At 49.9% G+C, this 20,002-nt stretch overlaps 1 protein-coding gene and 1 non-coding gene across 3 annotated transcripts; both read right to left on the bottom strand.

The window, feature by feature from the left end:
* Positions 1 to 2,692: 2,692 nt before the first annotated feature.
* Trnastop-uca (transfer RNA opal suppressor (anticodon UCA)) lies at positions 2,693 to 2,779 on the bottom strand. The gene has a single exon. It is a non-coding gene; the product is annotated as a tRNA-Sec (tRNA).
* Positions 2,780 to 8,270: 5,491 nt separating this feature from the next.
* On the bottom strand, positions 8,271 to 19,768 carry Rtn2 (reticulon 2). Of its 2 annotated transcripts, XM_057763186.1 has the most exons (10): positions 19,611 to 19,768; positions 16,507 to 16,551; positions 15,948 to 16,412; positions 15,595 to 15,855; positions 10,840 to 11,047; positions 10,448 to 10,586; positions 9,889 to 9,958; positions 9,739 to 9,785; positions 8,964 to 9,022; positions 8,271 to 8,721 (listed from the first exon to the last, which is right to left on the bottom strand). In XM_057763186.1, the coding sequence occupies exons 1-10, from the start codon at positions 19,642 to 19,644 to the stop codon at positions 8,646 to 8,648; spliced, it is 1,404 nt and encodes a 467-aa protein (XP_057619169.1). In that variant the 5' UTR covers positions 19,645 to 19,768; the 3' UTR covers positions 8,271 to 8,645. The 2 variants fall into 2 exon arrangements, with proteins under 2 accessions (XP_057619169.1, XP_057619170.1); XM_057763187.1 differs by lacking the exons at positions 15,595 to 15,855; positions 15,948 to 16,412; positions 16,507 to 16,551; positions 19,611 to 19,768 and adding an exon at positions 13,032 to 13,146.
* Between the last annotated feature and the right edge of the window lie 234 nt (positions 19,769 to 20,002).

Raw genomic sequence — 20,002 nt, 5'->3', positions numbered from 1 at the left:
TCCCTCTCACCCCCACTCCGAGCTGCCCTTGGCCGTCCTCGTTGGGCCTTTCTGGTTTCAGGCAGCAGGGGGCGCTGCGACGCCCGTCTTGCTGGAGCGCTTTATACTGTGAATGAGCGGCCGGATTGCGGGGTGCGCCGGGTGCCCCAGCCCTCCAAAGCCTTCCCTGGGTCTCCCCTTCTTCCAACTGTCTCCTTCCTCCCCTCGACAGGGAGTTAAACTCAAGGAGTGACGGTGATGCATCCTGGTAGCCTTTTTGCTCAGGCCCCAGACGAGAGATATCTCCAAGGTCTCCCGCCTTCCCCAGCCTAGGACGCCAACTTCTCCCCACCCTGGGAGCCCCGCATCCTCTCACAGAGGTCGAGGCAATTTCCAGAGAAGTTTTCAGGGCTGAGGCTTTGGCTCCCCACCCTTGATATTTGAACCCCCAAATATTTTTTGGACTGGCATACTTAAGAGGGGACTGAGTTCTCACTATCCCCCACTCCATCCCATTCCTCCAGCCCCAAATATGGGTCCTGGCTCCTCCCTCCAGCTTTCACCTCGTGAAAATTCCACGAGTCAGATTTCTATTTTTTAATATTGGGGAGACGGGCCCTACCGCTCCCCCGCTCCCCTGTGCTGCATGGACCACATTCCACGCCCTGTCCTGGGTCCTCGGTTCCAGCCCTAACCCCGTAAGCTATTTATCCCTTCCCTGGTTCCCGAAAAGCACTTATATCTATTATGTATAGATAAATATATTATATATGAGTGTCTGCGTGTTTGTGTGCGTGTGTGCGCGCGAGTTTCCTCGTTTGCAAGTGTGCTGTGGAGTTCGAAATCGCTTCTGGGAACTCGAGTCAGGCTGTCTAGCTGTCCCTCCATAAATGTCACGTTTTTGTTGTCCCAGCCACTCTGGCTGTTGGAGACAGTCTTTTCTCGGTCTGTTCCTCTCTGACCGCTTCCAACATGTCTCCTCTCTCACTGGCCCTGATCTCCCTTCTGTTTGTCAGCTCCGGGTTTGATGGGGACATGCAGTTTTACTTTTGTGGGTAAGTGTGACTGGGTGGTAGATTTTTTCAGTCTGTATCGATGAGAATCCTGGGTGGGAGTGTGTGATCAGAAGGGCCTGCCGCTGCCGACCACAATTCACTGACTCCATAGCTCCACCCATACTGTGGTTGTGATTTTGTTGTTGTTTTGTATTTTGCACCTGACCCCGGGGGTGCTGGGGCAGTCTAGCACTGGGCAGCTCCCCTCCCCCCTTGGTTCTGCACTGTCGCCAATAAAAAGCTTTAAAAAAATGTATCCACCAAGTCAAAGTGTCTATTTCCCCTGGGCACCGATTACAGGGCTTCCTTTCAGCCAGACAGGATGAATTCGGAAGGCTGGGAAGCCTTCACAAGCCCTTATTGGGGCAACTAGCGAAATCAGGAAAGTGGATCCTTGGGAGGACTTCCCTGTTTCCAGGCCGTGTCACCTTAAGGAAAAAGGAAGGGGCAGAAGGTCCAGGTGTGAGGCACTGACGTGGTGAAGGGTCCAGGAGACTTCATGGTTGGGAAAGAAAATATTCAGAATACTGAATGGCCAACGATTTCAGCAAGAGTTAAGAGGGAGTAAGGCTGGGTGTGGTGGGGCACGCTGGCAATCCCAGCGTTTGGGAAATGGAGCAAGGGGAGAAGATGGTAGATAGCTGCTGGGGCGTTGGGGAGCTAGAGGCTCCCGGTGAGAGACGCATCAGGCATCTGGAGAGTGGGAATTAGCCCCCAGGGAGATTCTGCAGGCAATGACATTTTAGAATAGAGTTCCCATGGTCTTTTGCCGGCACTAGGGATCCATAGCAGGATTTGAGCAGTTGAGCAGCAGGTAGTGTTATTTTAGGTGGACTCTTCTATTCCCCAGACTGAGAGTGGCTAGAAGAGACAAGCTAAAGCTGAGGAAGACCCAGAATGGGAGAGAAAGGATCCGAGAGACGCGGAGGAGGCAGAATACCTGACATTTCAGGTGCACCACCAGTCTGGCCTGAGAGTTCTGGTGACCTCAGAAAAGAGAAGGCATTTGTTCCAGCCTCGGTTTCCCCATTCTCGTATGTCATCCCTCAAGTGTGTCTCAAGGTCACCCTGGTTAAGTCTCCTTGCGATATAGCTTTTTTTTTTTTTTTTTTTGTTTTTTTTTTTTTTTTGTTTTTCGAGACAGGGTTTCTCTGTGGCTTTGGAGCCTTCAGAGTGCTGGGATTAAACGCGTGCGCCAGCACCGTCCGGCTGCGATATAGCTTTATATGCTCTACTTTTCTCTCGGGTTCATTAAATACATAATTGCCTGGTGCTGTCTTCTCCACTGTCCGGGTTATCTCCGGAGACCAACGCTAAAGGTGTGGTCACAACTGTATCCCCCTCACTGCTCAAATACAGAGACAGGGCTGAGCCAGATTGAACAAATGAACAAATACGTGACTAATAACTGCATGCGTGATTAAACACATATGCGAGCAAAATGCCTGGATGAATAAATAGTTGAAGGAGAGAAATCGGAGATATAAAAGAACCTCCTAGAACTGTAGAGACAAATTTAAATCCACTTTTGAAATGCATTTGATCCTTCCGGGAGGGACAAAAAGCAACTATGAAGAGAGAATAAGTAAGAATAGAGGTAAATTTAAAGACATATCACATAAGATTATGATGCAGGAGCAAAATGGGATAGATACTCCCGCCCGAAAGGTGGAATTGAACCACTCTGTCGCTAAACAGCTACAGGTTTGAAGCCTGCACCCCAGACCACTGAGGATCATCCGGGCAGAAGCTGCTATTTTCGGACAGGTATATAAAGGCCAAATATCAAAAATCTTTTGACTTATGGTTATTATTTTTGTGTTGGACAAAATAAATTATAATGTTTCCGATAATATTTTTAATTTTATCGTAAATATATTTTCTTCTTCTTTGCAACATATATGAGTAGTCCTTATTAACTAAATATGAGTAGCATCATTTGCATAGCGCCTTGCATTCTGGGAAGCAGCGCCTAAAGCGCTTACCTCCCTGGTTGTACAGGAAAAGCACTTTTTGCGAAGTGAAAAGTCAGTTTTATTTTTTTGTTTGTTTTGTTTTGTTTTTAAAATAAAACTCGTGCGGCACTTGGAAGCCTCTTCGTGGCAGAATTTTTCACGTTTTTCTGAGAGGGAGACGCGAGCTTCTCGTACGGTTTGACGGCGCATGGCCACAAGGCGACACCTGCTGTTGCTTTGTGGAACTGCACGCATAAACGGAACCCTGTTAATCCGGCGTCCACTGTGAGCTCCAGGCACTGAACCTAGGTGATGAGGTGAACAACCAACTGCTCCTCCTCGCGGTTGGATGCTGGAGACCATCCCTTTCTACACCTGTGTTTGGGCCAGGGAAACGGAGGCACAAACATGGACAGTATCATAGCCCCGTTCTTAGCACCCAACTCCCTAGGAGAAATGAACTCTACATCATCGTAATTACACTGTTCTTTTCTTTTTTCTTCCTTCTTCTTTTTCTTCTCTTTCTTTCTTTCTTTCTTTCTTTCTTTCTTTCTTTCTTTCTTTCTTTCTTTCTTTCTTTCTTTCTTTCTTTTTTTTGAACAGGGTCTCACTCTGTAACCCTGGCTGGCCTGGAATTCACTATGTAGCCCAGGTTTGCCTGAACTTTGAAGCTATGAATCGCCTCAGCCTCCCGAGTACAGAGATTGTCACAGGCGTGAGTCACACACGCAGTTTGACTTCCATCTCAGATGATAGAACACTGAGTTCTCTAACTGCTTCGTAGAGCCCTATAATCTAACCCCTTATTACCCCATAAACGGCCCCCACCCCACCCTCCTAGAACTGGCTTGAGGGGTGCAGCAGACTCGCCGCACGACCCTCCTCGGGGTCTTTGTAATGCTGATTCCCTCGGCTCGGTTGTCTTTCCTTCCGGTGTCCACAAAGCCTCCTTTTCACCCTGGTCTCAAACACCACACCACCTAGTAAAACCCACCGCACCTGACCCTGATTTGAATGGTAATAATTTGCCTCTCTCTCTCTCCTGCCACACACAACCAAGTCACCACGTGATTAAATGAATAGATGATGTCACCATCTTTCTCTGAGCCTCAGTTTCCCCAACAGCATGTGTTTGAGATACTCAAGTCCCTACAGCAGTGGTTCTCAACCTTCCTAAAACTGCAACCCTTTGATACAGTTCCTCATGTTGTAATGACTCCCAGCAATAAAATTCTTTTCTTTGCTTCTTCATAACTGTAGTCTTTCCACTGTGATAAATCATAATGTAAATATCTGTGTTTTCCGATGGCGTTAAGTGACTCCCGTGAAACCATTCGATTCCCAAAGGAGTCGCGACCCACGGGTTGAGAACCGCTGTCCTAGCGCCAGGACAGAGAACCTAAGAAGACGTTGCTAGGGGGCGCTCGATGACAGCTACTTCAATTCTGAAGCTGCCCTAAGGTCGAGGTGCAGTGATAGGCCTGGGGCTTTGGCTTTTCTTGATCTATTACTTACTAGGACTCTCTCACCTCCCCATACTTTGCTATGAACATTACATCTTAGCAAATATGTGAACGAATGCATCTTTTTTATTTATTTATTTATTTTTATTTTTCGAGACAGGGTTTCTCCGTAGCTTTTGGTTCCTGTCCTGGAACTAGCTCTTGTAGACCAGGCTGGCCTCGAACTCCCAGAGATCCGCCTGCCTCTGCCTCCCGAGTGCTGGGATTAAAGGCGTGCGCCACCACCGCCGGCACGAATGCATCTTTATAAAGCTTTGTTGAAACATTCTAGGCACCAGGTGGTGGTGGCACATACTTTTAGTCCCAGGTCTTGGGAGGCAGAAGCAAGTGGATCTCTGTGAGTTCGAGGCCAGCCTGGTCTACAAAGCGAGTTTCAGGATGGGCTCCAAAGCTACAACAGAGAATCCATGTCTCAAGAAACTAAAAAAAAAAAAAAGAAAGAAAGAAAGAAAAGTGTGTATATAGTTTTTTTTTTTGTTTTTTTGTTTTTTTGGATTTTCGAGACAGGGTTTCTCCGTAGCATTTTGGTTCCTGTCCTGGAACTAGCTCTTCTAGACCAGGCTGGTCTCGAACTCACAGAAAGTATGTATATAGTAGAAGGTATTTATATATTTGTTTTTTCCCCTCATACTCATACAGATGCGTCCTGAGTGCCGGGAGTACAGGAGTGCGCCACCACGGTCTGGCGTATTTATTCTTGTCGGTGCACATGGGCGACCTACAGAGTCAGCTCCCTACCTCCACCATGTGGGTTGAAGAGATCACCTTTACCCACTCGTTCACCTCTCCATTTTGAGAGCATGTGCATGTATGTAGTATTGGGGTGTGACCTATGCAAGTGCCCTGTGGGGGAGGGGAAAGGGGCTCAGAGGTTAAGAGCACTGGCTGCTTTTCAGAGGACCCCAGGTTCGATTCCCAGCATTCACATGGCAGCTCACACCTGTCTGTAACTCCAGTTCCAGGGGCCCTGACACCCTCACACAGACACACATGCCATCAAAACACCAGAGCACATAAAAACAAAACAGACAAACTAAAGAAGGCAACCGTAAATTAAATTTAAAAAGTAGCACGACTTGACTAGAGATATAGAAATTGCTGTTTTGGTGTTTTTAGTATTGTTTGTTTGTTTGTTTGTTTGTTTGTGTCCCCCCCCCCACATATCCCTGGCAGGTCTAAAACTCACTACCTAGACCAGATTAGGCCTCTGAAAGAGATTTGCCTACTTCTGCCTCCTGGATGCAGAGGGCAACTTTAGGGTCTGGGTTCTCTCTTTGCATCTTGTGGATTCCAGGGATTGAACTCAGGTCATCAGGCTTGGCGGCAAATGCCTTTAAACCCTGAGGCATCTCCCAGCCTCTCTGTGGTTTTTTGGGGGGGGGCGGTTCAGGACAGGGTTTTTCTGTTTAACAGCTCTACCTGGCCTGGAACTTGCTTTATAGACCAGGCTGGCCTTGAACTCACAAAGATCCACTTGCCTCTGCCTCCCGAGTGCTGTGATTAAAGATATGTGCCACCACCGCCCACTGCCTCTCTGTTTTCGTAGCTAGCTGTTGCACTGCACAGCATAGACACTGCAAACCCTGCGTCTGTAACTCCTCCTTGGCACCTCTGTCTCTGTCTCCACAATGACATGCACAGCAAGAGGAAAGCGATACAGTGATGAACAAGCAAGTCTTAAAATTTTTGTGTTTGTCTTTACTGTAAGCTATTTCTTTCTTTTTTTTTTTTTTTTTTTGGTTTTTTCGAGACAGGGTTTCTCTGTGGCTTTGGAGCCTGTCCTGGAAGTAGCTCTGTAGACCAGGCTGGTCTTGAACTCACAGAGATCCGCCTGCCTCTGCCTCCCGAGTGCTGGGATTAAAGGCGTGCGCCACCATCGCCCGGCTTACTGTAAGCTATTTCTGACAAGTAACATTGGCTTGCTTCCAAGGTGGCAAGTAGCATTTTCTTCATAAAAGATATTTTTCTATTTTATGCCACTTGTTTATGGTGCTGAGGATGGAACTCAGGACCCTTTGCAAGCTAAGTTAGTTCTCTACCACTGAGGCGCACCCCAACCCCTCACTGGGGGATTCTAGGCAGGGGCTCTACCACTGAGCCACACCCCCAGCCTTTCACTGGGGGATTCTACCACTGAGTTGCATACCTAACCTTTGATTTTTTTTAATTTCATTTTTATTGTATGTGCATTGGTGTTCTGCCTGCATGTATGTTTGTTTGAGGATGTCAGGTCCCCTAGAACTGGAGTCACAGATAGCTGCGAGTCACCATGTGGGTGACAGGAATTTAACCTGGGTCCTCTGAAAGTAGCCAGTGCTCTTAGCTACTGAGCTATCTCTCCAGTCCCACCTTTAATCTTTTGAGACAGTCTCGCTATAGCTCCATTTGGCTTTGAATTTTGTAGCTGACCTGGAACTCAGTCCAGGGATTACATATATGTGCCATCATGTCTGAATGTCCATTGGGCATTTCTGTGCCAGGCAGTGCTGGGTATTAAATGCAGGACCTTATATATACTAGACAAATGGTCTTCCACATTAGCATGAGCCATTAGTGTAAAGATCTCACAAGAGAATGACTGACATTTGGGAAACAATATCGTTATCGTAACTAACCATAGAAATTTCAGCCAGGTCGCACTTGGAAAATATACTTATTGTTATTATGTGCATGAGTGTACATGACAACATCAGTGTGGAAGCCAGAGGACGGATTATGGAGACAATTGTCTTTCAGTCTTCCCTGTTATTTTCTGCGATGCCTGCATGTGCGGCTGTGCTCCATTCGTATGCAGTGCCTGAAGAGGCCACAAGAGGGCATCAGATCCCCTGAGATGGGAGTTAAAGGTGACCGTGAGCCACTGTGTGGAAACTGGGAAACCCTGGATTTCTGGAAGAGCATCTGGTGCTCCTAACTTCTCTGCAGCCCCTCATTTCTCTACCTTTATGAACCTTCCACAGGTTCAGCTCATACCACCACGCCTGTGTAGCAAGAACCGGCTGAGCTCTCTCATTGATCTTAAATCTTTTATCTTTTCTTTTTTTGAGACAGGGTATGATGATTATAGATTATAGGCAGGGTCTGATGATAGTCCAGGTTGACCTTAAACTCACGGGAGTCCACCTACCTCCGTCGTTTGGCTTTCTTTCTTTTAAAAAAAAAAAAACAAACATTTATTTATTTATTTATTTATTTATTTATTTATTTGAATGCATATGTGAGGGTGTACAAGAACAACTTGATGGGGTTATTTCTGATTGTTCACAATGTGGTTCCCAGAAATGAAACTTGGGTAATCAGCATGGAGGTAGGTACTTCTCGTCAGCCACAATAATTCATTTTCTAACTTTTATTTGGAAATCATTAAAGTGACACTTTCATGTTTATTGTGGGTGAGTGCAGGTATGCGTGGAGCACATATGAAAGACGATGAGGGTCAATTCTTTCTACCGTGGTGGATTCAGATGATCCAATTCAGACCTTCACGGCCTTTCCCAGGTGAGCCATCTTACAGGCCCCAATCATTCTTTGTGTTGTTGTTTGTTTTAAGGCAGGATCCCTCTATATAGTCCTGGCTGTCCCGAAACTCATTGTGTAGACTGGTCTGGTCTCAAACTCCAAGATTCACTCACCTCTGACTCCCGAATGCTGGGATTTAAGGATTGCGCTACCACTAGGTTTTTGTTTGTTTGTTTGTTTTAATGCTTTTCAGTGTAGGAAGGTGTAAGTGGAGGGGCCTTAAAGCACAGAAGGCCGTGGATTTTCCACAGGAGTCTTTATTACAGTGTAAATCCAAGCTCAGGGCTCCTCTGGGCCCCATGCAAAGCCCCAGTTTAGGGGTTGGTGGCCTCAGAGACACCAATCCCTCACGGCGCCTCCAGCGATGGGTCATGGAAGTGAAGAACAGCGTCCGACTACGCGACTACAAGTCCCAGCAGGCTCCGCGGCTAAGGAGCCTGGCCATTCCTGTACTCTCAGAGCAGAGCTTCTTAGGAAATGTAGTCCCAGTCGTTCCAGCACTTCCCACTGGGAAATGGCTTGGCGGAGTGGGCGAGGGTGTGGATGCACGGGGAGTGAAGGGGAAGTGGGCTGCTGGGGTGTGGGCAGGCGTCCCTCGGGCAGAGACACCCCTCTCATTCGGCTTTGGCTTTGGATCCGGAGACTGCAGATGCTGCTGGGGTTCCGGTCCCAGGGATTTTAGCTCGGATCCTAGGGAGCATAATTAGGGGCCATGAGGTGTGACAAGAGATGGAGGAGGTGCAGAAGATTAGCTAGCCCCTATCCTCAGCCTGAGGACGGGCTTTGAGGAAGAGATAATGCGCCCAGGAAGATTTGGGGAAGTGTAACGGGACAGGGACAGGGAGAAAGAAAGGAAGAAAAAGAAAAACCCACAAACAACAACAAATACCCCAGGCTCCACCATCCTCCCTGTCATCATCTCATGAACTTACTTAGTTTTGATGTGGCTCAGCTGATTGGTCACCAACCCCACATACTGGTCGATCTGGGCCTGGGGAGACCGAAGAGGCAAGGGATTATGGGTAACTGATGTAGGATTCTGCCTCCAGCTCACATAGCCAAATCAGAAGAGGGTTGGGGGCCCATCGGTCCCATTTCAACTGTGAGAATCATAACTGGCCTTCCTGCCTTTGCTGTTTTGAGATGGTCTCACGTAGCTCAGGCTGGCCTTGAACTTCCGGTCTTTCTGTTTCTAGCTCCCACGTGTTTGGATTAGAGGTGTGCATGACCACTCCTGGTTTTATACACTACTAGGGATCAAGGAGGACTCTACTAACTGAGCTAAATCCTCAGCCTGTGTCTGTTGTAGCACTGCTATTAGACCAGTGGCTCTCAGCCTTCCTAATGCTGCAGTCCTCGAATACAGTTCCTCAGGGTGTGGTGACCCCCAACTATAAAACTACTTTTGCTGCTACTTCTTAACTGTAATTTTGCTACTGTTATGAATTGTAATGTAGATATGTGTTTTCCCAATGGTCTCAGGCCACCCCTGTGAAAGGGTCCTTCAACTTCCCAAAGGGTTCCGACCCACATACTGAGAGCCAAAGGTCTAGACTTCTGCATTCGAGGTGTTTTACCTCCCTTCCTTCAGCCATGCCCCCAGCCCCTCACTGGTGGCCGCAGAGCTCCCGAGTCTGCCTGGGACTTGTCTGTGGGCACTAGCCATTTCTGACTTCCATGTCGACAAAGAGAGTTTGCCACACTCACCTGGTGCTGTCTGTACAGAAGGGGGATGGTGAACAATGCGACCACTCCTATAAAGAAGGGGGGGTCAGGTTTTCCTAGCAGATAGGGACAGGTCCACGTGGAACCCTATCCCTCCCCCATCCGACCTCAGCAAGCCCCTTCCCAGCTCACCCAGGATGACAAGAGTCAAGCCGTTGAAGATGGCTCCCACGAAGGTCAAGATATAGAAGAGAAGGGCCAGCTGTGGGTTGAGGGTCAGTGTCAGAGAGACCTACAGGCTGTGAACCCTGCTCCCCACCATGGGCAAGGAGGAGAGGGGTGGGAATACAGAAGCAGTCTTGGGGGGGCTGATGTGGTATGTCCTTCTGCACACTACAAATATGTGTTGCTTCTATTGGTTGATGAACAAAGCAGTTTTGGCCTATGGCTTGGCAGAACATAGCTAGGCAGGAAAGCCAAGCTGAACACAGGGAGAAAGAAGGCGGAGTCAAGAGATGTTAGCAGCTGCCAGAGGAGCCAAATGCCAGAGCATTCCCAGTAAGCCACAGGCCACATGGCGATGCACAGATTAATAGAAGCGGGTTAATTTAAATGTAAGAGGCTAGCCAGTAATAAGCCTGAGCTATCAGCCAAACAATTATAGCTAATATTAAGCCTCTGAGTGATTGTTTTATAAGTGGCTGCAGTACCAGGCAGGAACAACAGATAAGCTTTGGGCTACAGGGGGTACCTTGAGAGAATCCACCAGGTCTTCTACCAGGAAGAAATGCCGCAGCTGTGTGGCTGTGGAGACCACTTGGGAGGCAATCTGCTGGGACAAACGCTCTGTCTGCTCCCGGGTCAGGGTCAGGTCCATGTCCAGGTAGGCCCTGATGGGGTCAAGGAGTGCGGTGTGACTCAGTGGGGGAGGGCGATGGGGGGGGGCTCAGACTGGGCCGAGTGACTTTAACATGGGTGTAAATGGGACGTCTGGTGGAAAAACAGGGTTAGGAAAGGGAGTCGAGGATAAAGGAAGGAATCAAGGCTGGGGACCAGGGTTCACAATGAGGAGAGTGGGCCGTGCATGAGCTGAGGTCGAGGACCATGGTGCATGGTCAGCTGAGCCGGGTCACGAGTTCTCACTGGAAAGGGTTGGTGCCATCACCCCGGTGCACGGCCTGGAGCACTTTGCGGTAAACCCTGAGAGAGATGGTGGCGCAGAGACCCAGCAGGGCTAGGTGCGCAGCCACGGACACGATGCTAAAGTGCAGGAGGCAGAGGAGAGAGGCCATGAGGCCCGTGAAGACGGCTCCAGACGTCCTGGTGTCCTTCCAGTAGAGCAGGTCTGCCACTGTGGAGAGGAAGTCAATGAACGGCTGGGACTAACCCGACGGACTTCGTTCTTGTTCTTTTTTTTTTTTGCTTTTTCGAGACAGGGTTTCTCTGTGGCTTTGGAGCCTGTCCTGGAACTAGCTCTTGTAGACCAGGCTGGTCTCGAACTCACAGAGATCCGCCTGCTTGTGCCTCCCGAGTGCTGGGATTAAAGGCGTGTGGTTTTGTTTTTTTTTGTTTTTTTTTTGAGCTCTTGTTCATTTTTAAGAGACAAGATTTTTTCACTGTGAGGTGAAGGCTGACTTTAAACTCTGAAGCCCTGGTTGGTCTGAACTCATGATTATTCTAATTCTTTCTCTTTCTTAGACCGAGTTTCACTCTGTAGCCCAGGCTGGCCTCAAACTTCAAACTCAAGGCAATCAATCCTCCTGCCTCTGCCTCCTGAGTGCTGACTCTACCAACTGACGTATCCCCTGACCAGCCTTGTTTATTTATGTGTTGAAGACTGGGTCTCACTACATAGCTCTGACTACATAGTCCAGGTTGGCCCTGAACTCACAGAGATTCACTTGCCTCTGCCTCTGGAGTGCTGAAATTAGAACTGTGTGCCACGAAGCCTGACTCTGGATTGAGGACCACACAATGCTCTATTGCGTCTGTGACATTCTCCATTTTATTCAACTCTGAACTCAATGTGTGTGTGTGGGGTCATTCACTTTATTTTGTACCCTCTCCCCTCGCCACAGCAGTGTGGCAAGAGGCCTCGGTCTATGGATAGCCTCACCTCTGCGTACACCTATTTCTGAGATACACTCCCAGTTTGGAAGCTACTTGGGTGGAACTGTTCCATATTCTTTTATTTTCTTGAGACAGGGTTTCTCTGTGTAGCACTGGTTGTCCTGGAACTCTTAGACCAGGCTGACCTCAAGCTCACAGAGATCCGCCTACCTCTGCCTCCCGAGTGCTGGGCTTAAAGGCATGTACCACCACTGCCTGGCATGTTCCCTGTTCTTTAATGGTATACATTTTGTCAAATTGGTCACAGGGAAGACTAACAACTTATTTGTTAGTGGTGAGTCTGTTTTCTGTGGCAGGGTCATGCTACATAATAGTTTTGGCTGCCCTGGAACGTACAGCCATCCTCCTGCGTCTGCGTCTGCCTCCCAAGTGCTAGGGTTGTGTCACTACGCCTAGTTACCAAAACATTTTTTTAAAGTTCTAAGTGTATGATTACACCATCTGATATTCTGAACCCTGACCGCAAACTACTGACCCCTCCCAGAGATGGTGAACTCACTAACCAGGCTAGGCCAGAGCCCATGGTTGCGGATGTCCAATCTTAAAGGGTTCCTCCTATTCACCTAAACCTCTACAGCACTCCAGTGAAGTCACACCCATTTGAGCCCCAAATTTTGATTTCAGTATCCTTCTATTTCCTTCCAACTGATCCACTGGCGCCCCCACTGTCAAAACAACCCATTCAACTTGCCAAGCCCTGGGCTGCTCCCAGAGTCTGATCTCACTTCTGTACACTCCTTATATATTCTAAACAACACTAAAGAGGAATCCTCTTTCCCTAATGCGGAGGGGGGGGTTGAGGGGGGTCCTCCCAGTCCGTCTCCCCAGACACACACCAGGGGGTGGGGGAGGGGCCGGGTCGCCTGAGGCGGGGCTAAGTTTAGGCTCGCTAGGGGGAGGGGGCCTCCGCAGCTGTGCTGGCACGTCCAGTCTGAGTGACAGCGCAGGAGCCAGTACTCCCAGGCTGGGGGAGGGGAACGTCCCTGCTCCTGGGCCCCAAAGCTCTCTGGCTTGAAAGGGGACCCCATGTTCCCTCAACGTCCTCTCAAGACGTCCCCTGATCCGCCGCCCCAGCCCTAGCATGCATATCTGACAACTCTAAATACCCAGGTGGAAACCATGCCCCAGATCGCAAGGAAAAAAGGGCAAATCTGAACCCCTTTGCTGTTCCCGGACCCCGACTCTAGGCCGCCCGACAAGCCCACCTTTACTCCCCATCTCGGCTCCGAGAGAGCGGCTGCAGACGCCCGGCTTCTGGGGATTTTGCCCACTTCAGTGAGACCCGAGGGAAAGAGCAGAGGGGAAGGGCCCCTTTGTACCCAACCAATGGCTGTCCAGAGAGGTGGGGACAACTCCCAAATTGGAACTTTGTAAACAGACAGGAGTCGTCTTTAACCAACTGCTTGCGGTTCCTGGAGGCCCAGGCTTTTTAAACTAGGCTGAGAGTCTGTTAACAAAAGACTGAATACAGTTAGGGAAAAGTAGACCTTTTTGTTCGTTGCGAAGCCCGGGATGGCCTGGAACTCACCAAAATGCACCTGCCTAATCATCTAGAGTGCTGGGATTTAAAGGTGTCCATTCCCCATCATGCCAAGCCTCAGTAAAAGTTTTTAGTTTCATTATGTTTTTGGGGTTTTGTTTGTTTGTTTAAGTTTTTCATTTTATTTTATATGGGCATTGGTGTTTTGCCTGCACGTATCCCTGTGTGAGGATGTTGGATCTTAGAACTGGAGTTACCAACAGATGTGAGCTGCCATGTGGATTTAAACCTGGGTCTTTGGGAAGAGTGGACATTGCTCTTAACCTCTGAGCTATCTCTCCATCCCCCTTGGTTTTGTTTTCTTAACACAGTGTCTCAGGTAGCCCAGGCTGGCCTTGAACTTCCAATCTTCCTGTCTCTGCCTCTCAAGTGCTGGAGTACAGGTGCGCACCACCATACTTGGTGAGAGGAAATCCATTTAATATTTTATGGCTCTTTGTGTGAATGTGCCCAGGACGTGAGTTCAGGTGACAAAAGTGGCCAGAAGAGAGCATCAGATCCCTGTAGCTGGAGTTACAGGCAGTTGGGCACCACACCTGCTCTCTGCACGAAGAGTCAGTGCTTGTAACAGCTAATCCATCTCTAGCCCACAAGGAAAGTTTTTGTAGAGGCCCTGGGTATGTGTTGGGGTGGGGGTGGTTCAGCGCATAAAAGACCTTGCGTACTGCATCAGGCCTCCAGGAACCAGGGAAAGAGCTGGATAGGGTGCTGAGCGTCCGTAATCCCAACAACTTCTATAATGTGATGAGAGGCTGAAACAGGAGAATTGCCTGAAAGCTCTCAGCCACCTAGCCTGGAGCAGGCAATGTAGCAACAGAAATCGGATCTTTGTGAGTTCGAGTCCAGCCTGGCCTATACAGTGAGTTCTAGGACAGCAAAGCTCAAGCCCCACCCCACCCCCAGATGCTGTCTCTACAAGGTGAAAGGTGAAGATGGGGTCCCAAAAGTTGTCCTGAGAGGGCCTGGAGAGGTGGCTCAGTGGGAGCACTCAGTGCTCTGCAGAGGACCTGGGTTCAGTTCCCAGCACCCACCAGGTAGCTCACAGCCCCCCTAGCTCTAGTTCCAGGTGATGTGGGTCCCTCTTCTGACCTGCACAGGCACCAAGCACGCACTTGGTGCACAGATATACACGCAGGGAAAACATTTATACACCTGAAATAAAATAAACAACACCAGGCAGTTTAACCCCACGCCTTTAATCCCAGCACGTGGGAGGCAGAGACAGGTGGATCTCTTGTGAGTTCAAGGCCATCCTGGTCTACAAAATGAGTTCCAGGACAGCTAGAGCTATACAGACAAACCCTGTCACCAAAAACCAAAGCTAAAATCAAAACCAAACAAAACAAAAATTGGGATAGGGTCTCACTATATAGCCTGAAATAGACTGGAGCTTACTATGTAGACTAAGTCAGTCTTAGGCTCACCAAGATACACCTGCCTCTGCTGCCCAAGCGCTGAAATTTAAGGTAGATGCTGCCAGGCCTGGCCTGAACCTTTAAAAAAATTTAAAAGTCCCCATGGACACATTCAACTTCTAAATGAAGTCCTCTGAAAAAGGGAGGATTAATTCCTTACATCACCCAACCCAGTGCTCCATGCAGCATTAATTCCCAGTACAAAAAGCCAAGGGAGTCGGGCAGTGGTAGCGCATGTGTTTAATCCCAGCACTTGGGGGATAGAGGCAGGCGGATCTCTGTGAGTTTGGGCCAACCTGGTCTACAGAGCAAGTTCCAGGTCAGGCTCCAGAGCTACAGAGAAACCCTGTCTTGAAAAACCAAAAAAGAAAAGAAAAAAATTGAAAAGAGAGAAAGGAAGAAAGGAAGAAAGGAAGAAAGGAAGAAAGAAAGAAAGAAAGAAAGAAAGAAAGAAAGAAAGAAAGGAAAGAAAGAGAAAAGAAAGAACCCAATGAATCAATGGATGGGATGGGTCGGGTCTGGTGGCTGCAGGCCTGTGATCCCAGCTGAGGCTGAGGCAGGTGGATGGAGTTCGAGGCTGTGCAGAACAAGCCCTGGAGTTAGTTACCAGTTTGCATATGCATTGTGGGGGAGAACCCCAAAACCACAGACCCTCAGGTAAAGGGGATTTTTGGGGGACCCCCTTCTCCATTGTTCTTAGGTTCTGTGCCAAGCTGGTCCCGTTACACTTGAAAGTGTCAATCTCCCTAACTCTGTCTAGTTGAACAAGGTCCTCTACAGCCCAGAGGAACCATCTGCTCACAAACCACTTACCTAGAAGGAGCGGTTTCAATATGAATTCTGATTGGTCTGTGCTATCGAGGCCCTGTGCCGTGATTGGCTCCTGCTCCAGCAGTCGCCAACGCTCTTCTTCCTCGTTCAGCAGAGGTTCATCAGGGCCGGAGTTCGAATCTTGTGATCTTGATGGGGATGGAGTATGAGCCTGGGGGATCCGGGAACTGGGGCTAGGCTGAGGAGTCAGGACCTCAAGTTGTGAACGTAGAGCCTGAGCAAGTTGGAGTTCCAGGTTCGCCTCTAGTGTCATTGAGAGAGAGAGAGGCCATGAGCTTTCTGCTTGGAGGTATCCTGGTGTGCCACACACCCTCCGAGCACCTCTGAGATCTCACCTTCCTTAGGCTCGATGGCCTCCAATCCATCAGGTTCCTCGTTTTCCAGTGGGGTGGAGCTGCTGGTAGCCGAATCTTCCCCGGATCCCGCACTCCGGGCAGCCCAGCCCAGCTGGTCCTCCAGCTGGTCCTCCAGCGGGTGCTCAGCCGGAGGCACGGTGTCAGGGTCACCTCGGCGCCCCGGCTCTGGCGACTGGCTCAGGCTAGGGATGCTCTCCAAGCTGTCCCCCAGGCCGGGCTGTGGGGGTGGGTCTCGTGGTTCTGAGACAGAACGTCCCTGGGGCCGGGGTCGACGGGCAACTGAGTCCCTACGGCCCCCAGAGCCCACTATGCCGTCGAAGGCAATGTACGAAAAGGTCAGCTCCCTTGGGGTACCCCAGTCCTGCGATGTGGTCTCCTCCTCGTCGTCCTCTGAGAATTCCCGGGCTGTGTGTAGCTCCCGAAAATCCGAATCGTCATTCCCTCCTGCAGTGGAGAAGGGTTCTCAGCCTCTCCAAATCACCCAGTCGTGAGGACACCCCCACCACCACCAACCACCACGTCTCTCCGCTGCACTTACCTTCGGTGGAATCGGGGGTAGAAGAGGCTGTAGACGGAGCTTCTTCTGCAATGGGAAAGAAAGAAAGATTCTAGTGGCTCGGACTGTTTAAACCACAGATAGGAGCTATCACGGCTTGCACCATACATGTGCAAGGCGCCGACCTGGTCAACCTCACTCTCTAAAGTTGACCTCTGACCTCCACACAAAGAACCCAGAATTCATGGGGCACCCCCCCACACACACACACACACATGATGCGCATTTAATCCCAGCATTTGGGAGGCAGAGGCAGGAAGATTTCTGTGAGTTTGAGGCCAGCCTGGTCTACAAAGCGAGTTCCAGGACAGCCAGGACTACACAGAGGAACACTGTCTCAAAAATAAAATAAAATAATAAAAGAATAAAAGCAAAACAAGAAAAAAAAAAAGAATAATCATTTAACCACAGAAGTGCACCAGAGCTGGGGGCCTGGATGGCTGGAACTAAGAGAATTTTAGAACATTTGAACACAGGACATTTTGCCTTCTGTATACAGACCGTAAAACTGTAGGGACATTGAGAACAGAACCTCAGAGCTTCAGGCCTGATGGCACAGGCTTGTACTTCCAACTGCTGGAGATTGAAGTAGGAGGACCACAAGTTCAAGGCCTGTCTGGGCAAGTTAGCAAGATTGTTTCAAAATGAAGAGCAACAGGCGGGATTATTACACAGATAAACCCTGTCTTGAAAAATCAAATAAATAACATAATAATAAATAAAAATAAAAAGCAAAATGAGGGCTGGGGATGCTCAGGAGTAAATCACCTACCAGCACAAAGAAAGTCCTAGATTCAGTGTGAAGAGGGGATAGGAAGAATGAGGAGGGGAAGAGGAAGAAGAAAAAGAAGGGAGGAACTCGAGAGATGCCTGCTTCACTTGCTGCTCTTGCAGAGGACCCCAGGTTCAGTCCCAGCACACACATGGAGGCTCACAACCATCTCTAGCACTAGCTCTAAGGAACCAGTCGCCCTCTTTTGGCCGCAGAGGGAAATGCATGCATGTGGTGCACAGCCGTACATAAAGACGGGCCGTTCTCTGTTCAAAGACAACCTGATCTACAAAGTGAGTTCTAGGACAGCCAGGGTAGGTAGTTTGTGACACAGAGAAACCCTGTCTCGAAAAAAATAAAATAGCTGGGCAGTGGTGGTGCATGCCTTTAATCCCAGCACTCAGGAGGCAGATGTCTGTGAGTTCAAGGTCAACCTGGTCTACAAGAGGTAGTTTCAGGAAAGCTAGGACTCTAACAGAGAAACCCTGTCTTGAAAAAAATAAAACAAAACAAAAAGGATAATAAAAATTAGGGACTTGGAGAGAGAACTCAATGGTTAAGAGCACTGGCCACTCTATCAGACATCCTGAATTCAATTCCCAGCAACCACATGGTGGCTCACAACCATCTATAATGGGATCTGATGCCCTCTTCTGGACTGCAGGTGTATGTGCAGATAGAGTCCTCATATACATAAGATAAATAAATCTTTTAAAAAACTAATTAAAGACACAGAAGAGGAGAAGGACAATGGGAAGCTCTGCTATATGGCCAAGGATGTAGATCACCAGGCTGAGTGCTCACTTACAGCGAACAAAGCCCCAGGATCAATCCCCAGCATCCAATAGAGGGGGTGACGGTGCATGCCTGGTGATCCCAACTCAGGAGAGGTGGAGGCAGGAGGATCAGAAGGTCAGTGTTAACCTTGGATTCCTACATATACAACATATACAGCCCCAGTTCCGCCTGGGTTACAGGAAACAATATCAGCCTTCAAAGGAGGAGCCTTGGGAAGTTTCAGTTCATTCACGCATGCAACCATTATCCATTAAGCACATATTATGTGGCCGGCACTGTTCTAGGCCCTGTTATGAACAAATTAGACAAAACTCCTGGCTTCATAAAGTTACACCCTGTGGAGAAGTCCATAAAACATAGAGTCAGACAAGGTAAGGGAGGCCGAGCGCTGCTTGACACAAGATAGTCTTCAAGGCTTTTCTGATGGCAACAGATCTCAGACCTGAAGGAAGCGAATCATGCAGATGCCTAGAGAGAAAGCCTGCCAGACCGAGGTGGGGGGGGGACTGTGATTAGAAGAGGAATAGAGAGGTACAAAGGGGTGAATCGGGGAGAGTAGGACTGGGGATAGGCGTGCAGGGTCTCCCCTCGTAATTTTAGCTAAAGACAAGATCTTTGGACACTGGGGAGGGGAGTGAAACTAAAAATGTCCAAATCACACATTCTCAAGAACTTGGGCATCTGGATACCCAAGACGTGCAAGTGGCTAGATCTGCTAGCGTCGGCATCCCCAGCTGTCAGAACCACCCTGTGTGGGATGCAGGATGGTAAACACGGACTGCCAGAGCCAATGGCACAGAGTTGAGCAGGATCAGATGAGGGGCTTGGAATGAGAAGCCAGCCCCTCAGAGTCAGCCTGGGGCTCTGCACACAGGAGAGCCTCGAAGCCTTCGAAAATCGAAAGCGGACCACCTGCCCCCACCTCATTTCCTCACCTGAGCAACCGGGAGGCCTGCCGAGGAATGGGGTCTTCGGCAGGTTACTACTGAATGGAAAAGCCCGCTAAAGACTCAGTAGTGTTGGCACCAACCCAAGGATAGTGTTTTTGGGGGACAGGGGTCGGACATTCAGGGTGACATTAGAAGTGCCTTTTGGGCAGATTACGAGGGTGAGATGCGAAAATGGATGATGAAGGGAATCGAATGCTTCTCCATCCTGACTCAACCCGTCAGCTGCGGCCAGCACCAGAGCTAGGGACAGCTCCCCACGCTCCTGCTCCTCCGACTGGGCGGGGCGACCCAATCCCGCTCCCCGAGAGCCCCCCCAACAGGCGATCTCCATGACCCCCACCTCCGCCCCATTGCAGCGGGTTCTCCAGGTCAGGATGTCCCAGTTGCCGCCAAAGCGCGGGGTGGGAGGGGGGAGGGGAGGGGAAGGATTCCTTTGTCTCTTTCGGCTCCTTCCCTTCAACCCGGCTCTAGCTCGAGCCCGCGGCGCGCGCCGAAGATGGAGACCCAAAGAGGACCCCACGCGGGTTTCTGCGCCCCAAACCAGGCCGGATCCTCTCCATACTCACTGCAGTGGGCGAAGACCGGCAGGACCTGCCCCATGGCCCCCCTCGGGCCTGCATCGGGACCCCCGCCCACTCCGGCCGCGCCGCCCTGGGCCTGGGGCCACGGGCGCTCATCTCCGCCGCGTCCACGACGCCGCCGCCATCCTCCTCGGCTGCTCCAGCAGCCGCCGCCGCCACCACCACCGCCGCCGCCGCCGCCCTCTGCTAAGGAGCGGGAGGGCGGGGCCGTGGAAAAGCAGGCACTGCAGCGCGGGGCTCGGGGGCGGGGCCAGGAGCTTAGGGGCGGGGCTTGTGCGCATAGGGGGCGGGGCCACTGTTCTAAAGGGAGGGGTCTCGATCTCGAGGGCGCAGCCTTTAGAGGAGTGGGGCGGGGCTTGAGTGGAATGAGGCTTTGG

This window comes from Chionomys nivalis, chromosome 2, assembly GCF_950005125.1.
Source record: "Chionomys nivalis chromosome 2, mChiNiv1.1, whole genome shotgun sequence".
Lineage (NCBI taxonomy): Eukaryota > Metazoa > Chordata > Mammalia > Rodentia > Cricetidae > Chionomys > Chionomys nivalis.
This window is presented reverse-complemented; position numbering and strand designations above follow the sequence as displayed.